Source organism: Agelaius tricolor, unplaced genomic scaffold (assembly GCF_023055355.1).
Source record: "Agelaius tricolor isolate 1412-34295 unplaced genomic scaffold, bAgeTri1.0.p SCAF_8, whole genome shotgun sequence".
Classification (NCBI taxonomy): domain Eukaryota; kingdom Metazoa; phylum Chordata; class Aves; order Passeriformes; family Icteridae; genus Agelaius; species Agelaius tricolor.
The window spans coordinates 17,559,909-17,580,976 of record NW_027269268.1 but is presented as its reverse complement, the minus strand read 5'-3'; the positions used below and the strand labels follow the sequence as shown (position 1 = coordinate 17,580,976).

The 21,068-nt window shown below is 42.5% G+C and overlaps 1 protein-coding gene across 6 annotated transcripts in view; it reads right to left on the bottom strand.

Moving 5' to 3' along the window:
- LEF1 (lymphoid enhancer binding factor 1) overlaps positions 1 to 21,068 on the bottom strand; it is a 70,871-nt gene that overhangs the window by 8,209 nt on the left and 41,594 nt on the right. For 3 of the 6 annotated variants that reach the window (XM_071431778.1, XM_071431777.1, XM_071431779.1), the window contains exons 6-11: positions 17,253 to 17,343; positions 14,977 to 15,060; positions 13,030 to 13,152; positions 12,177 to 12,339; positions 9,663 to 9,770; positions 5,990 to 6,038 (exon numbers count right to left, since the gene is read on the bottom strand). In XM_071431778.1, coding sequence (XP_071287879.1) covers positions 5,990 to 6,038; positions 9,663 to 9,770; positions 12,177 to 12,339; positions 13,030 to 13,152; positions 14,977 to 15,060; positions 17,253 to 17,343 — 618 coding nt within the window. Of the gene's footprint in view, positions 1 to 5,295; positions 5,337 to 5,989; positions 6,039 to 9,662; positions 9,771 to 12,176; positions 12,340 to 13,029; positions 13,153 to 14,976; positions 15,061 to 17,252; positions 17,344 to 21,068 lie in introns of all 6 variants that reach the window. The other 3 variants (XM_071431780.1, XM_071431782.1, XM_071431781.1) reach the window with 3 other exon arrangements.

Below are 21,068 nucleotides of genomic sequence, written 5' to 3'. Positions count from 1 at the left end.
AGTGTTCTGTGTTCTTTAATTTGTAAAACCTATGCTTTGCTACTACCCTCACTTATGCCTCCCACAGTGTGATTGCACTGAAAATAGCTCTTCCTTCCTTCCTTCCTTCCTTCTTTCCCTCCCTTCACAAGGGCCCTCCACCAGGATGATAATGGGAAGTAGGGACCTGGGTCTGCTCTGCTGCACCTCTTCCAGCAGGTGTCAGTGCCCCTCTGTACCTGCCACCTGCATAGTCAGAAGAGCAAACCTATGGCTTCTCTTCAGGTTTGCTCTTCTGACCTTTTCCTTGATGTCAGAAAGCCTGAAAGAGAGGAGGGCTTCTGTCTTTCACCCCAGCAAGATCATTGTCAGATCAGAATTAAGTTGCTGGAGGGACACACAGAAGGGACAGAATGCCATCCAGAGGGATGTGGGCAGGCTTGAGAGGTGGCCTGTGCAAACCTCGTGAAGTTTGACAAGTGCCAGGTCCAGCAACTGGGTCAGAGCAATCCCAAATACAGGCTGGGTGGAGGATGGACTGAGAGCAGCTCTGTGGAAGTGTTGGTGGAAAAAATCCAGCCATGTGCACTCACAGCCCAGAAACTCAGTTGTATCCTGGGCTGTATCCGAAGCACCTTGGCCATCAGGGCAAGGGAGGGGATTCTGCCCCTCTAATCCACTCTAGTGAGACCCCACCTGCAGTGCTACATCCAGCTCTGGGGTCCCCAACAGTAAAAGCACACATACTCATTGGACTGATCCCAAAGAAGGCCACAAAGATGCTCAGAGGGCTGGAGCAGCTCTCCTCTGCAGACAGGCTAAGAGAGTTAGGCTTGTTCAGCCTGGAGAAAGTTCCAGTGAAACCTTACAACAGTCTTCCAGTTCCTAAAGGGGCCTACAGGAAAGCTGGAGAGGGACTTCTTACAGTGCCATGTAGTGACAGGACCAGGGGGAGTGGCTTTAAACTGACAGAGGATAGGTTTAGATTGGATATTAGGAAGAAAATTTTTTAATGTGAGGGTGGTGAGGCCCAGGGAAGTTGCCCCATCTCTGGAAGTATTCAAGGCCAGATTTGATGAGGCTTTGAATAACCTGGTCTAGTGGAAGGTGTCCCTGGCCATGGTGGGGAGGCATTGGAACTTTAAGGTCCCTTTCCATCCTAGCCAGGAGCTGTCTGATCGCTATACTCTTTTTCTATGGAAATTTTATACCTATCTGAAATAATACAAATATTTTGATCAAGAAAATTTTCTTCTGCTCATTCTGTCCCTCTTGCCTGTGCTGAAGGCCACTATTCATAGGCAAATGGGGAATAGGGAAATATGGGTAACACCAGAAACAATTTTTAAAGCAAATCAGGACAAATCTCTGCACCACCATCACCACACACATTCTCACAGAGACTAACTTCTGTGCAAGTTCTCCAAGCTCTGTTTAAAGCTTCTGAGCAGTCAAGAGCTATGGGAAGGGGTGGAGCATTTGTTTCAATTTGAACTACTCCAGCAGCAATTTCAAGAGCTCTGACAACCCAGGTTTGAAAACATGCCTCAGAAAGGAAGGTACCACATCCTCTTTGCATCTCCTTTCTCAGATGCTGGCCAGAAACCCATGGTCAACCACAACCACAGTCATCAGACACTTCTTTTCCAAACTATTCTGGCTGGTCCATTTTATAGTCTGCTTTCACAGCCTCAGTCCAGTTTATTTTTACGTAATAGGGAAAACATAATCCAGTCATAAACTACTGCCCAAGAATCACTTCTGTGCTGAAATTTGGCTCAAATTTCCACATAGGAAGTTTGAAATGTTAAGATAATTCATTGTTCAAAGTTAAATGGTCTTAATCTGATCCTTTTAAGTACTTCTGATTGCAAATCAGTATTAGTCAAGTTTTCTTGGTTTTGAAAGCTTTGCTAATGTAGATGCTAATTGTCATGGAATTTTGCAAGCCACAAATAAACTTCTCACAGGTTTTCAGATGTCTATTAAGCTTCTCTATCACTCTTTTTAGCCCTTGAAGATATGCCAAAACACAATGTTAAATTATGTAGTTTCCCAATTGCATCCTGCCATATGTTGAATGATGAGCCTTTTAGAGTTCTGTACAGAGCAAGTCATAAGAAGTTAAGTACTTCCATGCTGCAGAACAATGAGGAATTTTTCTTAGTACCCTTCTATTTCCTTGCTGATTTTAAAATACTCATGAGATGCTAAAAATCACTGGGGTTTTTTTCTTCCAAAAGTCAGACTGGATAGGAAATTAGAAATCTCCACTTCCAAGACAGAATTGGTTCTATTTACAAATCCCCTAGAAGGCTGTGCTTAAAGTAAAAAAAAACCACCACTCACCTTTCAGAAAGGTGCTCAACAGGTGATCTCTACATTGTCCTTTACCTTAGCTTTTCTCATTTCTCCTTCCCTCCCTGGCCTCAACTCAATTTATTTTTTAGCATTATCAAGCTTAGTTCCACTCTTGGTTGATTTCAAAAGAAGAGAATAAATAACACTTATTTCTTCAATAAATCAAAGTTATTTCAAACAGTTTGTTGGGCCACATCAACTGTAAACAAAATCCTTCCGGGGACAGTTCCACAACTCTTGAAGGACACACTTTGGAGTAACCCAGGATAATATAGCAAAGACTATATAGCAGAGATAATATAGCAGAGGGTCACAGTATTCCTAGTACATTCTGAAGTGTTTTACAGATTGGCCCTTCAGTAGGTTGGAGTTCACAGAATTCTGTTCAATCCTAAGCAGTGAAGCCATAAGATGCCTCCCGCTGTGTAGAACTCTTGGAAAAGGGGCAACTTAATGCTACCACCTTGACTTTACCACTCTATTCATGTTCAAGTCATAAAGCAGGATTAGAGGTCCACCTTAAAAATCAGTTACTTGCTGAATGTTCATGGACCAAAAAAAAAAAAAAAACTACAAAAACCCCACACCCAAAACTATCACAGTATCTTAAATCATGTCTGTTTGCATGTCTCTTCCGTTACTTTCCTCTGAACATCCCACCACACAACCCTCCCACCATTTCATCCTTCTCACTTACATCACTGTAATTACAGCCCTGGTTGATCTCCTTTGTGCTGATCTTGAGATTCTTTCTTTGGTCTTGCCACCTACTCATTTCTGATTCTTCTCAGATAACAGAATGCTTGTCTCCTTCCCAGACCTCCCACCCTCCTTCTCCCTCTTCCTTACACCATCCACACGAGTAAGAAAGCTATTCCCAAACTTATTATCTCCATCCAGTAAAGACTACAACAGCTCTGCTGTGGGCCTGGTAAGATATTATGCTTGTGGGCAAAACATTCTTTGGATTAGGCCTGCAGAGGGCAAGAGCCTTAACCTTCAGAAGTTTACTTTGAAGTCTGGTTGATTCAGGTTTCCTAAATCATTCTGTGCATCTACTTCCAGCAAGAGCACATCTACACATCTCCAGTGCAGATAATTCACTCAGCATGAAACACTTAAGAGAGGCTGCCTTCACATGCATATAGAGTCAACAGCACACTTCCCCTTCCCTGAAGAACATACTACTGTTCTCAGACTCTGTGTTACAAATTGCCTGAAGACAGAGAGACAGATATTGCCAACAGTTTCCACACTGTTACAAAGCCTAAGAGGACACAGGAAGGCAGCAGTGTAAAGGCCAAAGGGAGAGAAAAAACCTCCACACTCAGAACATTCAACCTGTAATACCGAAAATGCAGAGAAACTCCAACAAAAGTAGGTCAGCATAGGCAAGACTGTAAGGCATCCAAGAAACCAAATATTTCCTGGTTTTACGCTGTCACTTGAACCTTAGTTGTATTCCAATCCCAATCAAATACTCTGCATGAGTTCAGATAAAATTATGAGTATTTTGCCTACTGGTACTGTGTTAAGATCAAAGTGAAAAATATTCACAACAGTCATGGACCTGGGCAACTAAGCTGAAATATCCATTATAAAACTCAAGGTTAAAGCACTTTATTTTTCAGTAGGTATAATGCTCTAAGTAACAATATTTTACAGCTACATTTGTTGTATAGGCTACAGAACCCCAACACTGCAATCCACATCTCAAAGCAGCATGACTCAGGCACATTGCAAAGGGTAAGGCTGCCTGCTTGCCTGAAAAACTTCTGCTTATTAGGAAGAAAAAAAGAGCACAAATTTTGTCTTTTCACTTTACTTTAGCTTAAAAAAACCCAACAAACACACCACCAAAGTCTTGTCTTAAGTTTAGACTAACCAGCATAATGGCATAACTTCAGAAGAGGCTTGAATCATGCTGACTGCTGACTGACACACTGCACACAGCAAAGTGAAGTTGGCTTTCTCAGGCCTAGAAAGTCCAAGCAGAGCAGAAGACCAACAGGAGCCTGCTTTGCTGGCTGCTCTTGAGTACCACACAGAACCCGTGGCCAAACAAGGCAGAGGAAGAGGACAGAGCCCATTTCTCATACAGCATGTAGGTGATTTGGAAAAGTCGGGGTTTTGTTGGTTTTTTTGTATGATTCCTGGAATTCTTGGGGATCTCCCAAGTGCAATATAGGTTAGTAGCTTAGAAGCTACTATTACTTCAAATTAATGCCATTCCTACTAGAAAACACATCACGCTGACAGAAAGAGAAGGACCAGCCTTCCAACACAGACACTGAGAAATTAGAATCTCACTGTGGTACTGTGTGCACTCACAAGCTGACTAGATGGTGTTACTGCACATGTGTAATCACTAGGCATTCCACCCTCAGTGCAGGTAATATGATATAAAGAAAGAAAACACATGCTGGAAATACAACAACCACAAAAAACCCCAACCTGCGCCAAAAATGAAATATCACTGTTACAGCTGTGGGAGAAATTCTTGAAACAACTGAAATACAGTCCCATTTTCTTAGCAGGTGTTTTGTTAGTATACAGGTGAATAAATTGTTTTTAAAAGGTGTACCCAGCCAGCCAGAATCTTGTTGATGTCAGGACATAAAATGTGCTTCAAAGCCAGTATTTACCCTGCTCTTATATGAGCTGTGACAGTCTGGGAGGGCTTGCACCACTTAATAAACCCAGCCCTGGTTCACAGGCAGACTTGCATTGAGTCAGTGAGGTGTGATCGATTTGAAAATATTACAGTTAAGCAGTGAAATGGTGAACATCTAATAGATAGCCGGTATAAAAACCATCAGTAATCAAAGTAACATTAGCTTTGGGATATGGTAGTTTTGCAATTTTTGCTAAATCCATATTATTGCATAAAATTTATAAGAAGCCATATTTTACAATTCAGTTTTATCAGCAGGAAAGCTTTAGAGATGTTCTTACCATGCTTCAGATGTAGGCAGCTGTCATTCTGGGGCCTGTACCTGCAGAAGATTGTTTTCCTTTAACAAATTTCTGTTACAGAGTTTTTGCACATTCCAAGTAAGTTTGTTTGCTACAGTGTTACATGGAATTTTTTGTGTGTATTTTTTTGGTTTTGTTGTTTGGGTTTTTTTATGGTTCTTATACCAGCCATTTTTTGTTGGGGAAAACAGGATGTTTCTTTATACATATTTTAAAGACAAAAAGGAAACCTCACTGATGCTTTTAGCCAACCTACTAGGCAGCTGTTAGTGTACAAAGAAATGTAAAATACAGTGAGATAAAATGCAGTTACTACAAAAGGTCTATGTAAAGCTTCCAGTGTCCAAAAATACCACACAGTATTTGAGCCATAGTTAAGTCTAAAGATGACACAACACAGATTGAGGAGAAAAGCAAAGGTAAAACAGGACAGGGTTTGCAGCAATGCGTAAGTTCAGCCAAAGATGTTGATGCCATCAGGACTCAGAAAGGTGTAAGGGAAAGCAGGCATGGGTTGTGTGCATGTTCACAAGCTTACATTCCAAGTGAAATATCTTCAAACATCCATCAGAAGCAAGTGTTAGACGAAAGCTCGTAAAAATTAAATAGCGCAAGCCCTGGTTTCTATAATATACCTGAGGTGAATGGCAAGTAAGAGGTGGTCATGGCCTACCTGATGCTGATTCCTGCAACTTTTCTCTCTTCCTCTTCTTTTTCTTCCCCTGAAAAACAGGAAATTTTATCATGCCATTACATTCACAGAACTTCTTTTTTGTCACTTACCTCACAGCAAAAGTCATCTGGACACTGAAAATGTTAGGGAAAAACCCAATAATTTTCAGGGTAACTTTTCTCTCCCAATTTTAACAAGTTCAATGGTAACAAAGTTTGCTCTGAGCATCTATGGAGAAATATGCACATCAGCAATACATATATTTATATCCACATGGAATTACAATTTCTGGCAGTTTTTCAACTAACACTGGCAGCTGCAAGCACCGAAAAGACTTCTCACGCTCAATAATCTGATGACACATATGTTGATATCATAATTTATGGCTCTTACAAGAACTCTGCACACATTCAGATACTTACACTGTCATACATGGTAGGAGCAGACAGGGTGTTGAAAGTACCTAGGACGACCATCACTTGTCTCCAGGGTGCAAACCAGCCAACAAAAACTGTTCTGATAATGCTGGTACCTGAACAAAAGCCAAGTCTGGTGTGGCTGTGCCCAGAGAGCACGCTCTGCAATAACCAAACAGCAGAGACTGTACAGCAGAGCACCCTTAACATGGCTGAAGTGCAGAACACAAATAAGTGCCTGGCAGCTGTCTTTCTGAGAGACCACACTGGCCACAGCCTGCCAACCTACACACTCAGCCTTCTCCTGCACCCCATCTATGGAAATGGCCATAGCTCCTGCTTCACACAGTCTATCAACTGAAACAAAAGGTCAGCTTAGACCCACAATTTTAAACCTCAATCATCTTGCATCACCTTAACCACCACTGATATTCCTCCATATGTCTTGTCTTTATTGTCCTCTATAGTCATTGAAAGCTTTTTGTGTGTGTTTTAGGAAAAAATCATATCCATTTATATTTTAAAGAAGCCTCCAGACAGGCTGCAACAGATGAGCTCTGGCAAAGGCTGATGCAGTTGCTGTGAGCAGGGCTGCAGCCTGCTGTCCATCCTCTGGCCCCCACTCTCATGGCTGGCAGCTGCATGTCCCAGCACAGAGCATGCCACACACACACAGTGGCCTCAGAGGGGAAGGGCTGAGGTGCTGGGACACATCTTTCCACAAGCTGGCTCTGCAAAGTACTGGGATGGACAGCAGGTGATGTGAGAAACCACCTCAAACCCCTGCAGTGCTCACTGATTGATAGGACAGCAAGGGAGGACTCCAAATACAGACTGTGGTGAAGCTCCAGCACATGAACTTTAGTAGCCTCCACTCTGCTCTGACAGTCTGGGCCTGCCTGACTCTCAAGCTCCTGTCCTTATTTATCCCAAGGCTGGCAACTGGGCTGGCCAATGCCTTGTGAGCAAGATTCCAAAGTCAGGACCAAGACTATAAGTTGGAAAACACATTTCAAGGGCTCTGGGGAGCTCCCAGCAATATGCTTTATCTCTTAGGCACCAATGCAATGCTTTTTTGAGAGGAAAGTGCATTAGTGCAGATGTTAACACGGAAAAGTCTTGGGAGGAAGATTTGTTTTGTTCTCTATGTCAGGCTGACTTCAAGTGCTAAAACATAAACTGAAAGCTGATCTGAGATCTACCTATGAGATAACACAAGTGAACAAATAGGAGGCTGGGCTGAAAACTAGTTGTCAGCATTCCCAAGTAAGATAGTTTCTGACAACTGCAGCACACATCGACCCTCACATTGTGAAAATATTGTAACATTGTGCTTCTCATGTCTACCACACAATTTTGCATGACTGCTTTGGGTACCAGTAATAAAAAGATATGAACAAGATAGTTTCAACAGTTGAATAACAATGTTTAACATTTTCTTCGAATTCCTAAAATCAGGCAAAATTCCTAAAACCAGGCAAACCAAAATAGAAGAAGTAAAACCAAACAGTACACTTTTTTCACTTGTACTGTTTTGTGAAACAGAAGAACCATCCCTAAGTAACTTCCAACCCTCAAAACACTGCAGTAATACCTGTGATAAATAATTAAAATTTCACTTTTTGACGGCCTAAGTTAGGAAAACCAAAGAGAAAAAAAAAAAAGATGCCATATATCTGAAAAGGTTTCAGTGATAAACTGTGCTCTCCTATGATCGCTGTCTAACCATCACTGCAGAGCGTGTGCATTCCTGGAGAGGCAGAGGGGAGGGCTGCAGGAGGAAGCCAGCAGAGTTCTTCATTGTAACATACAGGACTGGAGTATGTCAGAGCTATACTTCCACACAGGATGTAGGCTGGAAGCACATCAAAGAGATAACTCATACGTGCCACCTCACACTCTCCAAATGTCTGTCAAGGCATTTCAGAAAGCGCAGGTCCGCTGCTCGTGCTGTGTGGCACAGGCTGGGGCAGGGTTTCTCAAAGCCAACATGACCAAACAGCACAGGAGGACCATCCTGAAGCCTGATGTCCAGTAAGCACGAGCTGACAAGACTCCAAAGTGGTGTGATTTTCCAGCAAGTCAATTTGAGACAAGCTAAACCTCCTAGTTTCCAGGGAGTCTTTCCCTAAGACCCTGTTTGTTCCCAGCTATACTTCAAGGCAGCTCTGTTGACACAGTCTGGCTACTGGAAATAAACCCTACCTGTGTAGTGTCAGGACAGTTTATTGGCCATATAAAAAGGACAGAAAGAAGGTGCTAGGGCTTTCAGCTGTGGCTGTGCTTACAAAACTAGGCATGCATGTCAGCAAGACCAGGGCATTTCCTTCAGAGATAATCACATAGTATCTGTGTCAATGCATTCTCTGCTAGTTTCTACAGTTTCTGTTAACACTGAGTTTAGATACCTCAATCCTCAATGTCCAAAGACATCACTGAAGTTGAGAAAAACTGCTGTCACCCTAATACAGAAGGAAAATTGAGCCAGATATAGCATGTACATTTCCTATCCCAGGAGATGGTGTCACATCTAATGGAGGGACAGAAAGGAGCTCAGAGCTCAGGTTAGGATCAGTCTCTCAGGACTGCAGCTTCTGAGTTTGATATCATCACATTTGGCTACACTGACAGCTCATTGTAGGCACCAGAGTGCAACCATGCAGTGTAGGCTATCTGATATTTAATTAGAAAACAAGAGTAACTGTAAGAAAACTTATTAACATATACATACCTACATATATATATATATGTATAACAGTAGGCTCTACCATGAAGGTTACTTACACAAGATTTGCACAGATGGACCATTCTGAATTAATTTCAGCTGAAGTTTAGTCTGCATTGAGACCCCTAAGCTTGCAGTTCTCTTGAAAATAAAACATCCCTTTTTTCACAGGTCTAAGAAAGATTTCTGGATAATAAGTTATCAGATGGAAAATGAGGGAAAATTCAGAACTGTACAGTACAACATGAGCTTCCAGACAGTACTGGCCATTGTCTTAGGAAAAAAAACTTTCCGTGCTATTTTTTCCCCTGAAAAACTGTGAATTTTGTAAAAAGCATCTCAACAACAAAATACCAAGTTTTCTGGGTGCTTGAAGTGAAAACAAATATAAGGTTTATGTTATGTGTATGTTCACCATCGCTTCATCCAGAACTTTCCACAAGTTGCAGAGAAAAAGAATAAACAATAATAATTTTAGAAGTTACAAAAAGAAAGTGAATTTTAAAAAAGAACCTTCAAGTGAGTGACTTACATAGTTGTCTCTTGCAGACCAGCCTGGATAAAGCTGCATGTGTAGCTGCCTTTCTTTACGAGCTAGTTCATAATATTTTGCTTGTTCTTCACGGGAGAGAGCATGCCACTGCAAACAAAATAAGCACACCTTTAGACTAGGAACTAACTTATACCTAGGCAACAGATGACTTGAGCAAGTGTTTTAGTGACTTTGATTCAGTCCCTCCCCACTGCAAAAATGAAATTCATTAGCAATTACAAGCACCTGTGTTTATTAACGACTTTCAGGCATTTGTCAGCTCTGTAACTGCCAAGTGCCTTGAGCAAGACAAAATTATTTATGGAAACAGGGCTCACCAAATAATCTGCTCACAGAACCGTTCTCTCCCAACACTACTTAAAAAAACCAACAAACAAACAAAAGCAAACCCCAACAAGAAAACAGCAACAAAACCCAGCCTTTAGCTCCTGACAGAACTGAGAGAGTTTGTGCTGCTTTTAAAGGGCAGCAATCTCCCCTTGACAGAAGGGTCTGCTGTCTTGGTTTCAAGCAGCCCCTAGACACAAGTTTTCAATGCCAACACAGGTACCAGCTACATTAGTATCTAATAATTTTGTTCTTGTTGAAACACCTATCAAAGCCCTGAACCAGAAAGAGTAAAGGCCTTTTATTTAGAATTAAGTTCCACTGCTGCAGCATTAGATACATCTTCTTGTTTGACAACATCCATGGGGAAGTAAGAAGAGACATGTTATGAAAGAAATCCAAAAGCCAGACAAACAATCATTAAGAAATCATTAAGACATTCATACAAGACTAACATACAGAACTAAGATTTCAGATCACATCACTTTTGTATGATTTAATATGTTGTTTGGTTACACAGCAGAGGATGGCTCTTGTCTGCCTTGACTTGGCAAATTGGATGTGTTGTTGAGAGCCCAGGAGCTCAGCCTGTCTGCAACTCTCAAACTCTGCAGGCACATTCAAAAACTGAAGGTGCTGAACACAATGCTGTGGCATCAGGGAGCCCAGCAGCATGCAAAGTGTCAGCTCAAGAGAACAGAGGTGGCTCCTCCTCTGGGACAGCACAGGGTAAATAATGACCAGGATGACTGAACACAAAACATTTGACAATAATTAATGCCCAAGCAATTGGATAACTCATGCCCCGTTTGCACCACAGGAGAAGTGGAATTTGAGGTACTTTCACAGAGAACAGTAACTTGAAAAGAGGAGTCCAAGCTGCAGAAAAAGCACACAAGACTGAGGCTGATTCCTTACCAAAACAGAGATAAATAAGCCACTGCCCTGGTTCAGGCCAAGAAAACAAGGCTGACACACTAAGCAACTAAGATCAGTCATCTGGGACTGCCTTCACCTGTAAGGGTAATTCACAGATCACAGAATACTGTGAGTTGGAAGGGACTCTCGAGGATCATCAAGTCCAACTCTTAAGCAAATGGCCCATACATGATCCTAGAGACTTGCATGAAAGCATGGAAAAGGCAAGCACCAAGATGTCCTTTAAGGGGAGGTAACAAGAACAACAGAAAGCAGAAGACTGCATGAACTGGGACAAGTACCAGTAGATTTCAGCTCTGTTTGGAGGGGAAAGTCTTCCAACTGTAATATAAAAGGAGCACTTTAAGGTCATGTACAGATTTCCCACTTAAAAGTACAGGGTTTTCAGAGAGTCACAGTGCCTCTCAATACTGCTTTGGTCATTCATCAAAAGGAGGTATTCACAGGGAATTTGAATAATCCCTACTCAAACTCAGATCAATACAGAAGTCACCCCTTTCCTCATTTCTGGGAGTCAATTGCAAAATGGGGATTTACCTCTACTGCCTTCCCTTGCAAGAACAACACTGGCAGAGAGCACAAAGGCTGTCTATGAGTTGGCCTGCATAGGGTTTTTTGTGAGCTTGGAATGCACAAAACACACCTACCATGCCACAGAAGCATACAGCTCTCAGCATGGCTCTGCTGCATGAACTGGGATCATCAGTACACAGCTGATGGCTTCAGAGACATTCAAAACTTGGCTGGGAAGGTTCCTGAGCAACCTGATGTAACTGGACCTGCTTTGTGAAGATGTTGGACTACATGACCAACCTGCATGGCTACAACTGGACCACGTTATATTCACTTTTGAGTTTCATCTCCAGTGGCATCCAGTGTTCATCTCTGAATGATCCCTTCCTGCCCTGATGGACACTATCCTAAGGGAGGATCCAGAATGTGATTAGAATGCTCCTTCCATGTGTGACTGAGGGTATTTAATGTTTGAGATGCTGACACCATAACATGAGTGGAACAAACGCAAATTTGATGATGTTGCTAATGCTGAAAAAAGAAAATCAAATCAAGATACTGTTTTTATTTTTGTTGCATGTTTTATCTTCTATAGCTAATTTGATAGTTGCACATCAGTTATCACCTCAAGCAGAAAGCCAGGCTTCACACCCAGCTAAAGGGAAACACAAATTAGCAGCACACGTGAGCGCTCACAAACCCTGCTGTACATACCCTTCTGCCAAGGATCTGGTTGATAGCTGCACTTTCTTTCAGAGTACACTCTGCTACAACGTTTGCTCTCATTTCTTTCATGTACAACATGAAAGCATTCAGAGGTTTCTTAATATGAGGTCTTTTTGGCTCTTGTTCTTTTCTCTGTTCGTGCTGAGGCTTCCTAAAACGTGGTTGGGAAAGGGAAAGGAAAGGAAAAAAAGCATTAATTTGCCTTCAACCTAAAAAGATCCAATGGAAAATTACTAACTTGTGATTACAGTAGCACTTAAGTAGTAGGAATGAGAATTTCAGTGGTCATGTCCCATCCACGTTCATATCTTTTAGTTTAAAATTCAGGGAGGACGTCAGGTTGACATTCTCTAGCAAGTAACATTTAACCTGTGAATCTGCTCCAAACTTGTCTCAATTCTCTTTTTGAAAGGCTATCCCTGGTACCCTAAAAGACAGGCAGGAGAATAGCTTCTCATCCCCCTTCTTTCCTAGGTCTTTTGCCTTGAGTACTAAGCAATGAGACTGCTTTTTACTAGTGAATTTTGCAGGTAAGAACTTCTCCAGCAGAAGTTTGTGAGTTCACACTCAAGCACCAGTCAAATCTGGACAGGTTCATGATTATGGCTCAATGGAGATGGTTGTTGCCAACAGCTTAAAAGTGCTGGACTGGAATGAAAAATGGCTTCTCATTACCCTTATCAAACAGCAGCCCACAGTCCCTGTTTTCGTTATAGGAGAAGAGTTAAAATTCAAAGAGATCATGAAAGGCACTTTTTTAAAGCATCCTTGATTCTTCTTCAGATGGAGTTAGTTCTCAAACATTTATTCATCAAGGGCTAGAGCAGAGAGGCAGACTCACACATGCATTAGCTCACTGTCGTTGTGCAGATGTTCTTGTTTTACTTGAGGTGTTACAATAGCTGGGTGAGGGATTCCAGTTGTGTGAGGGCCTGGAGGACCAGGAATCATGTGATGTGAAAACCTAAAAGAGAAAACAAGGCAAGGTCTGTAACCCCACTGAAGACAGCATCAAACATGTCTGACAGCAGCAGGACACTCCGAGAATGCAAATGCTATGGAGCTTGCAATTAAGACAACTCTTAAAAAGCACACCAAAGATATTTGGCTAAGATTTGTGCATTGTAGCCCAATTATTCAAGAAAAACAAACAAAAAAATGAGTCAACATTTTGGTTGCAAAGAAGTCGTTTTATTACCTTTTGGACAAATGCTTTTAGCAATGCACACAAGAAATATTTAATATTTGTACTGTTGCACTGTCTTGCAATAAAAATACACATTTCTTAACCAAAAAAATGTATTACCACACCAAGATATAAACATCCTTGAAATATCCACCACCAGCCAATGCAAAGGAGGAAACTGCCATGCAGAAAAAAATAAAATGAAAGAAGAGTCTTTTCAAGAAGTCCCTGATGGCTCTCTTTACTTTTCCAGGTACTTAAGGTAAAAGATTTTAACATCATTTCATCTGAACCCACTATTCTTACCACAAATGCTTAAAATAAACTTTGAAAATCCTGCATCCTGGATGAAGGATGGGAGCAGGGAGAGATTTTTTTTTGTCCTAATTAAAGCTTCCTTTCATTTGTACAAGAAGGAAAATGAAAAATAAAACAAAAATACCACTAACTGAATAATCCCACCTTACTAACCCAGGTAGTTCTCAAGGACAGCTGAGACAGATCTTGAAGGTGCTGAGCATTGCAAACTCAGGCGCAGCAGAAAACCTGCATGCTGCATTTTAAACTGGTGGAAAAGCTCATGCTCTAAAGTTTTGCTGAAGGATTGATGGCTAAGGAATGCCATCCAGCCTTTCACCATTCCCTAGTCTCCTTGCTGCCCTTTTCCTTCATGTGATCAAAATAAAGGAAACACAAAGCCCTGTAACTAAATCAAGTGATTTTATCATGGAGAAAGAATGTGTTTTCTTCCCAATCACCCTGACAGGCACATGCTTATCATTCCCCTGTAAAGAAGTGAAGGGACAGTGATAATCCAAAGGAGCCCACACACGAAGAGGTAAGAGGACCTACCACTTATCAAGTGGCCTGCCTTAAATCCCTGTGCAGGAGGATGTCTCTCTACAGATGACAGAAAAAAACCCCAAGAATTGTATTTTGCAACCTCTTGTACACCAAGCACAGGATGCAGAAGCTGTCTTAAGAATGCAAAAGCAGAGCATAGGAGGTCTGGAGTGTGTCATGGCCAAGTCTCAATTAGCATTGCTTGCTTGCACTTAGGCATAAAGACACAGTGCCTGAGTCACACACCAGTACAGTTACTGTGCTGGCATCCCCTGCCATTAGTGGCTTTGGGCTATGGAATACCTACTTGTGAGCAAGATTCCACACAGAGCATTACCTATGTGATTCAAGACTAATTACCAACAACTTTGAAATTGGGACTAGAGAAGGCAGACTAGAGTGACAATCCACCTGGCTGCATACTGACATGAGCAAAACCCAAGGATGCTATGCACAACACCATGTGTTGCATCTAGAAATGAACTAATGACTCATTTCAGATGAAACAGCTCAATTAATTGTCGACAATTCACTGGGTGCTCCTCATTGCAACACTTCGGAGACTGACAAGAAAATTCTGAATGAGACCAGTGTGGGATCCAGGCAAACTGCATATACACACAAAAGTTAAATAAAAATGCATAAGGGTTTAGCTGACTGAAAAGCAAGCAAAGGCAGACCAAGATGCAAGCAGAAGAGCAACTTGCCCTCTAATGCCAGCAGTTACTCCCCAGTCAGTCATTCACCTCCTACACCTACCTGGACATGGAAGGGTCGACTGAGAGTGAGGATGGATAGGGCTGCCTGAATCCACTCGAGATGGGATATACAGGCTGACCTTGCCTGAGGTCACAGAAGAAAGGAACCCATCAATCATATGATATGGTATTCAATCGTTATTCTAGAGTTACAAGCTCTTGATGGGAACTCAGTACTAGTCACAAATAAATAGTAAGAGCTAACACTTTCAAGAGTTCTGCTAATGAAACTAATGAATGCTTAAATGCTTTGAACTTTCTCCCTTGCTATTGAAAGATTCCCAATCTAAGTTTCCACTGGGAAGGAAAACAAAACAACCAGCCTTCCTCCCCCGCAAGGCACACATACTCATGCACACTTCTCTATCTCCATCCCTCTCTCACCTAGTTTTAGAAGCACTGGAATCAGATTTGTCAAACAAGCTCTTAGAAAAAAGCATCTTATTCTGAATAGTTCTACTGTAGATCAGAGTGAGAACACCAAATGGTGAATTATTAAGCTAAAAAGCCTTTTGAACAGTTTTATTAAGTCTTTGAAAACTTATGACTCTCTCCATTAGCATATGCTATAGTGAGGTACAAGTGGACAGCTTTTCTAAGTAGAAACTGATTCCATAAAAAAACCCCAACCCAACCACATAAAAACCCACAGTGACACAAGCCTATCTTACTACTTAAAGATCAAACTTTGCAGTCCAGTAAGAGAAGCTTGTGTGAAGTTTTTGTCTCCTTTGCACTCTCACCTATACAGAATATTTTGCCACCAGTCCATCACTTGAGGTCTTTAATTTTTACGTTTTGATTACTTGATGACTACAATGAACCCCCTGAAGTAGCATGCGATGGTAACATGAGCAAATACCAGCCCAAACACCTCTGCCAGCCAGAGGGACACCACACACATCAGTCCTTTTTGAACAGTTGCTTATCGACTGGTCAATCAGCTCTCAGATGAGAAAAAATGGAACCAGGCCTTTGTAAGGTTCAGGACACAGATTTCAGTCTTGGGGCATATTACTGGAAATGAACAGTGCTTAAAGGGAAGAGGAAATGGAAAAAAAAAAAAAAAAGTTGAAGGAAGTCTCAACAGTGCTACCTCACAGCAGGGAGCCATAGCATAAGGGACAGCTGAGTATGTCCCACTGTTGGTGAGTGCTGCTGAACACATCCCTGAGCCTTGTAAGGTTGCATCTTGCCTCTCCTCTTCTTTCTCTTTTCCCTCTTCCCTCCCCCCAGTTTCTGCACTGAGAAACCATTCAGAAGAAATGACTGACCACATCTGGAAAATGCATGCTAGCAACTGCCTGGTGGCAGTGGAAGTGAGGAGTCAGCTAAGCAGCAGAATGGGGAAAGGGGGGGTGAAAGATTAAAAAAATAGATGGTCAGATACTTCCATATTTTAGTTTGATATCTACTAATTATTTGTTCCAAAAAGGCATGTGGCCTTTCCTGAAAGATATGCCGGCCATACAACATTTCACCATCTTCTGCTCTCTACTTTCTCTGCCTGTTGTCATCTGGATCATGTTTCCCTCCCATGGAGACATTAAAAAATAAAAAAATCTGTATCCCTCATTGAATGGGCACAGACTAGTCACAACACAGATTCTAAAGCACTGAAATTGTGGCTGAGTTGCCTTATTCCCTGCTCCAAGAGAACTGAAGGCAAGCACATATCCACCCCAAGCAGACATGAAGCACCCTGCCAAATCTATTCCTCCAAAAATACCACATTTCCTCCAAAAGGAAAATGACACCCTGAGTGGAAGCAAGAGATCATGAGAGCATTAGCAAGAGCAGCAAGATCTCCCAGTGACAGAGGCTTCTCTCTGTACAGAAACTGTAAAAAGCAGCTGGTTACAAGTTTGTTCTCCATTTGGACCAGTTTCAAGATTTACCCCCCCCTCCACTTCAAAGTTCTTTCTTACCTCCCCTCTCCTCAGTAATTGAAATTTTGTTTATTAAAATTTATTTAATTACTTGAGAACCATTTGCTGCTATCTTTCTGAAAGCTAAGGGCCACAAATCTGAGCCATAAGAAACATACAGACTTCAAAGTGAAATCTACACACTTCAATTCCTATATGTGTTCAAAAAACAGATTCATTTAATTTCAAAGATCAACTATTTTTCATCTTTTCAACTAAAATAAAGTAGCAATTTCTTACTGGAATGACATTATTATTATTTTGCTGCAATTGTAATTGCTGCAATTGATTCAACAACAGCGAATGGTGTGAACATGCACCTGTCTGAAAAGAAGCTAAAAAATCTTACCAGCCAAGAGGTGGTGTTATCTGTCCAACCCCCCCTGGAGACAAGGGATAGAAGGTAGGGAGATCAGGAGCTGGAGGATGCCTGGACATGCCTGTTAAAAAGCACAGAAGAACAAGTGAGCTACTCCTCAAAATACTCCATATATGACCTACAGTTCCCAGCTGATACTACAGTGGAACTAGTGCTGTGGATAAGGAATAACCACCTTCTTGGTTAGTGTTAAAAGCAAAAGGCTCCACAGGCCACCTTTAAAACAATTTGCACACATTACTGCAATTCAAAGGGAGATATCAGAAAAAACAACATGGAAGGAGGATATAAATGTATGGGGAAGGACCTGTGCAAGTTTAGATCTCCTGTGAAGTGCATTAGGTGCTACTGTCCTCTCGATGCTCTCACCAAACCCAACAGGATCCTGAGGACCTCTTCTAACACATCATGAAACAAGGGGAAAATAAAGCGTTGTCAAAGAGGCAGCACAGCAGAGCTATTAGATTAGGTAAATTGCTACTTTTATATTTTCACGGGTTCCCTTATGGATTCACAGATTTTGGAAACTTGCTACCACAGAGGATCAGTGGTTAATTAAGAATCATTTTCAGGCCTGTAATGGTCACACTTGATATGATTCATTTGGCTTCCAATTGTCACTCCAGTTCCAACTAAGCTCTTCATCAAGTTGACTCCTGTGGGCTCCAAGGTCAATCTGTTTTGCAATGGTAGTATTTCATGAAAAAATAAGAGTCCCATCAGGAATGATCCATCAGCTCACATTCCCCAGAACACAGAGTCCTACAACTGCAAGAATCACCTCAAGATTAAAGCTAATCCTTATCCCAAAAGGGTCTGTGGTCTCCATTCTTCACCTAAACCTTGTGCCCCCAGGAGACATGGAATTACAGTTGCAGAGGCCACAAAGACATTGGTTTATTTAAATGTGTTTGGGGAAGAGGGGGTGAAGCAGAAGGAATTGTCAAGTCTACTTCACATGTTAAATCAGCTGCTTTAAAAGGGTATTAAATATTTATATGGTGACACTCCAAAGGTCCAAGACTGAGCATGTGCTACCTTGAGACTTAGTTTATAGACTGATATTACTGATTTATTCCCCTGCTCAGTTTGTACTTAAATCTTCTGAATTTAATTACAAGATTTGAAGAATATCTGTCAGGACCGTGTACAGGAAAGCATAGAAAATAATACCAGTGGTGTCATTGTCTCAGAAACCTGGATTTTCAGACTTGGAACCACAACCTACGTGAGGATCGAATTTCTGGCCAGCTGTCTTTTCAAAGGTGTAAAACAGCTGGTAGCTGACAGGAAAGGAAACACTTTACATATCCCAGGGCTCTTACATGTGAGGGAGCACTCTTTCTGAGTGCTTAAAAGAAAAGAAAACCAAACAAGGTGTAAAAGAAGCCCAGCGTCTCATCTCTCACATCTCTGATGATGACTGATGCTCTTGAAAGTGATGACATCACCTTGCCCCAGCCAGACCAGGTTCTGCACAAGGAGCTGGGCCACTCCTTCCCCAGGATCTGCAGTTCTGACCATGGAGACAACACTGTTCTCTCTGAACTAATGCACAGTTGTTATGGCTGATCCAAAACTTCTGGCCCGTTATGGAGGGCTACCAGCACCTAGCACCCTCAGGAGCACACAGAGCTACCACATGGCCAGTGCCCTCCAAAGCAAGTTCTCTTGAGAGGGTTAAGAAAAAATTAAAATTAAATAAAAATTAAAAATAAAAATAAAGAAGTGACTGCCTTTAGGAAGGCAGTGCTGTGTGTCCATCCCAAAGTGCCTTGGGTGCAAGAGGCAGTCCTGAGGGCAAGCTGCTGTGGACCCCCTTGTCGGAGGATTTTGGTGGGAGGAGGGCACCAGGGCTAGGGCGCCAGGGCAGTGCCTTGTTCCAGACCCACAGTGGGAGGCGAGGACAGAAACAATGGTTGGAGGCGTTTGGCAGAGGACCTGAGGAAAAAAAAAAATCCTCTCTTTGCAGCAACTGCATGGGCTACTTCAGTGCGGCTGCTCCCACATGCCAGTGGCGCCGAAACTGGGAGCATGGACGGAAGGACCACACACATCAAGGAGACCATCCCAGACAAAACCAGTAGTCTCCAGCCTGCATTATCCACATCATCCATCTCCATCTTTGCCAGACACTGAGCAAAGGGATCAAGAGCCCGTTCAGGAACTCCAGAGGGCAATGAGCTCTGTGCCTCCTGGCAGAGGCCCTCAGCAGGCTTGCACTCATGACTGGTGGGATGCTGAACAGGGGAGAGGGTAGAGAAGAAGCAGAAGAGAGGATGTGCAGCAGAAACAAAAAAAACAACAAACCAAATGTTGTTGAGTTGGGGTCTGCTGTACAGGAATACAAAAATAAACTGGGGTAAAGGCAAAAAGATGGGGCACAGAAGGGCAAACTCAGCATGCAGTAAGCAGAAACACCTTAAGCTCACAAACTGCAGCAGCGGGTTGTGCCCCAGCTGTCACAGCCAGCTTCTGCAAGAGGTGGAAATCCCATTCTCTTATCGCGTGGCACCCCTGGGATTTCAAGGAATGAGTGTGAATATCCTTCTCCTGGACACTGATGCAAAGGAGGAAGACAAATGAGGACAGGAGGTCTCCATTTGCTTCTTCCAAGTCTGAAACAGATATTGTATACATATTTACAGGCCAGGCTTGTCCAGGCAAAGTGCTTTTTGTATTCCCCCTCCCTAGAAAAAAACAAAACCTAACCAACAAACAGCAAAAACCACACAGAGCCACCAGGCCATAGCATTTTCTGGATGTAGCCCATGTTATTATCTCCATAGCACAGCCAAAATAAAACCTAGGCATTCAGGGAAAGACAGAACAAAAAAAAGTCTCTCTCCCTGAACAACGATGACTAAAAGCCTCTTCAGATAAATGGGACAACTGTGCATATGGATGTGTGCCCAGGTAAAGCAGAGCTTCAGGATTTTGTCAAATGGGTGCCATAACACATGGTGGGACATACAAGCACAGAGAGAGGCAGGGAGATGCACCCTCCAGGACCAGTTGTGGCACTGACAGGCTTCCTGCCCATGCAGAGATAACCAGACTACAGTGAATGCCTTTGTAAAGCCTCTGCTCTCTCTCCTTCCCTCCTCACCACCAGCTCTCCCATGCAGGCTTTTTCTGCTCAAGTTCTTACCAAACCCTGGCTCAGACCTGTGATGGCCATCCCCTTCCACCTCCCCAGCTTCCATCACATCCCTCCCCAGCTCCTGCAACCCACTGCAAGCAAGCACACCCTTCCCAGGAATCCCTTGTGTTCTCCTGGGTACTGGGCAGCAACTCTTGGCACAGGCTGCGATTGACCCCTTGGAGACTGTCCGCTCTTCCCTGGGAGCCTGCAGACTGACCCTGAGCAGGGCTGGTGTGACATTCCCAGATGTGGATCTAAGAGGCTTTTGTGTTTGCCTTAAGGGGTCCTAGAGGTGCAGAGAAAACTGACATCCATGACTCGGACATCTAAAAAGATGCTTTCTGTAGAAGGCATTCACCACAAGAAGGTTAAAAAATGTTGGATTTGTAAAGCTTTTACTTGCACAGGCTCAAAACTAGTTTTATGGGCCATGCTTTGATTATGCTAACTGACATATGGACAGCCAGAATACAAGGACATAAAATAAAGTGAAAGAAAAGCTTCCAGTAACACCACTACTGAAGCACTTGTCCCCTGTTTTCGAGAAGGTGAGGGATGGTTGCCCTTTCTGTATTTGCATGCCGCAAGCCTTGGGCACCACAGGAGATGGTGAAGACTGGCTGCTGTTTACTGAGATTTTG